The sequence below is a fragment of the Otolemur garnettii genome, unplaced genomic scaffold (genome assembly GCF_000181295.1).
Source record: "Otolemur garnettii isolate 467f Iridium unplaced genomic scaffold, OtoGar3 scaffold00045, whole genome shotgun sequence".
Taxonomy (NCBI): Eukaryota; Metazoa; Chordata; class Mammalia; order Primates; family Galagidae; genus Otolemur; species Otolemur garnettii.
This window is the reverse complement of record NW_003852440.1, coordinates 5,876,329-5,878,671: the sequence shown is the minus strand read 5'-3', so window position 1 is coordinate 5,878,671 and position 2,343 is coordinate 5,876,329. Positions and strand designations below refer to the sequence as shown.

The 2,343-nt window shown below is 30.7% G+C and overlaps 1 protein-coding gene across 1 annotated transcript in view; it reads right to left on the bottom strand.

Moving 5' to 3' along the window:
• DNAH14 (dynein axonemal heavy chain 14) overlaps window positions 1-2,343 on the bottom strand; it is a 554,037-nt gene that overhangs the window by 265,967 nt on the left and 285,727 nt on the right. Inside the window, exon 43 of the mRNA XM_003791010.1 lies at window positions 891-1,007. Coding sequence (XP_003791058.1) covers window positions 891-1,007 — 117 coding nt within the window. The remainder of the gene's footprint in view (window positions 1-890; window positions 1,008-2,343) is intronic.

Sequence of the window (2,343 nt, the reverse complement as noted above, 5' to 3'; positions counted from 1 at the left end):
TATGGAGGATAGGTTTGAGAATTTCCTGGAGAGCTGGTTTAGTTATAGCAAATTTCTTCAATGTGTGAATGTCATGAAAGTATTTAATTTCTCCATCATAGATAAGATGATTAAGTATTAACACTAACATATGAAATATAATTCAGAGCTTTTAAGTAAATATAATCACCTACTTGTATTTATTGTGACAAAATATTGTATAAAACAACCTTGGTATTTTGGTATTTCCAACTGAAATAAATTTGGAATTAGAACATTCTGATAGCTATGGATACTTTCTGTCAAAAACTGTGGCACCCAAACTTTGAAATTCTTCAATGAGAGAAACCCAATCTGAAAGCAATTCAGGTCAAATGGCATTTATTGAATTTATATTTGCAAGAACTCTATTAAGAAGCTTAATTACTAAGTTCCTGTCTCAAACTTCTACTAGTCTTCCAAAGTGCAATAGTTTTCTACATGTAGAAGCAGAAGATTAAGAATTAAAACAATTTAGCATATATGGGTATTTTCAAACTATGAGTCTTTTCTAATTAGTAGTTTCCTTTATAACTAAATACAAATTTTTACATATATGTTTTTCTTATTTTAGAAGTAGTATTTTCTATTTTCTCCTTTCAATAATCATACCTAATTAAAATAAATTTAGCTATTAGTAAGACTTTCAGTGCATTAGACTTTTACAATGTGCATCTTAATCAAATACATTCCAAATTTCTCAGAAAGTTATATTCAAAGTTTACTTTTAAAAGGTACATTTGTAAACATAGGTCTCAACTGATCTCTACCCAAACTAGGAATACATTATTCTTCAAAGATGCTGACATAACTATTTTTATAAATACCCAATATTTTAGAGAATCAATACAATACAATACTTATATTCTTACCTTTTTGAATTAGTGTCTGATCATTAGGCACTAAATCTGACCAGGGCATGAATTCACATTGCTGTATATCCAAAAAGTACTCAAAGATAGAACTTTCATCAGTTGGTAGCTTGAGGCCTACATCAAAAAATAATACATAAATAAATTCAAGTAAGAAAGTGGTTCAGTTATGAGAATTTTCACTAACAATATGAACACCATATGGCTATAACACCCAGGCTATACCCAACTTTATAAAATCGGCCTTATTTTTCCAATCTCTAATGTATAAGAGAAAAGTTTTATTAACTTTTTGTCCTTTCTACATCCAAAAAACAAGATGAATTGTGATTTGATATTCTTTGAAATCATACCCCAAAGTGCTGCTTATTACCATGTGTTTAGATGATTAAATGCCCAAAATAAATTGATTGTGGTCAAACCAATACATTATAGAACTTTCATAGGTATTTGTAAATGACATTTATTTTTACATTGTAAAAGTAATACATTTCTTAGAAAAGTCTAGGTGTGCACTACTATGCCAAGCTAATTAAAAAAAATTGTTTTTGTAGAGATAAGGTCTCACTGTGGTGTCTAGGGTGGTCTTAAACTCTTGTCCTCTAGTGATCCCATCTTTGCATCTCAAAGTGCTAAGTGTATAAGCATAAGCCAGCACACCTGGCCTAGTTGTAAGAGATTTTTTATGTATATTCTGGGTATAAGACTGAGGTTGAGTGTGATTTGCAATTATTTTCTTTGAATCTGGGTTTGTCTTTCTGTATTCTTAACAGTATCTTCTACAAAGCAAATATTTTTAATTTTTAAATTATGTTTTCTTTTATGGATCATGATTTTGGCATTGTACAAATAGAACTCTAACCAAAGGACACAAAGGATTTTCCCTTGTCTTTTCTCAGAATTTTATAATTTTACATTTTATATGGGTCTATCACCCATTTGTGTTAATTTTTTCATCACATGTGGTCATAAAAGGTAATATCCATGACATTCATTCCTTAAAATTTGTTAGGCTTTCTTCATAACCCAATTTGTGTCAATATTTGCAGTTGTCTTATGTACATTTGGAAATATAAGTTTTTAGAGATGTAAGCCAAGAAGGCGGATTAGAACCAGGCTGCACATGCCACACTCATGGAGAGGAGAGTGACAAGGAGATATTCACCTTTGGACTGATCATCAAGGAGAGAGCATTGGAAATCAATAGAGAAGATATTGCTGAATGTAGTTTTATAATTTTCCTGTTCCTTGCTTACCTACTAAAGGCAATTTAGTTGTCAAAAAGGAAATTGAAACAAAAATAAAAGAAAAGGGGAAATAGGCTTGGATTACCCTATAGATAGGAAAAAAGAAAAAGCACCTTAAGATCTATCTAAGTGGGACACAACTATAAGAGGGACTTTACCTAACAAATGCAAGCAGAGTAACCTAATTCTTTGTACCCTCAATGAAC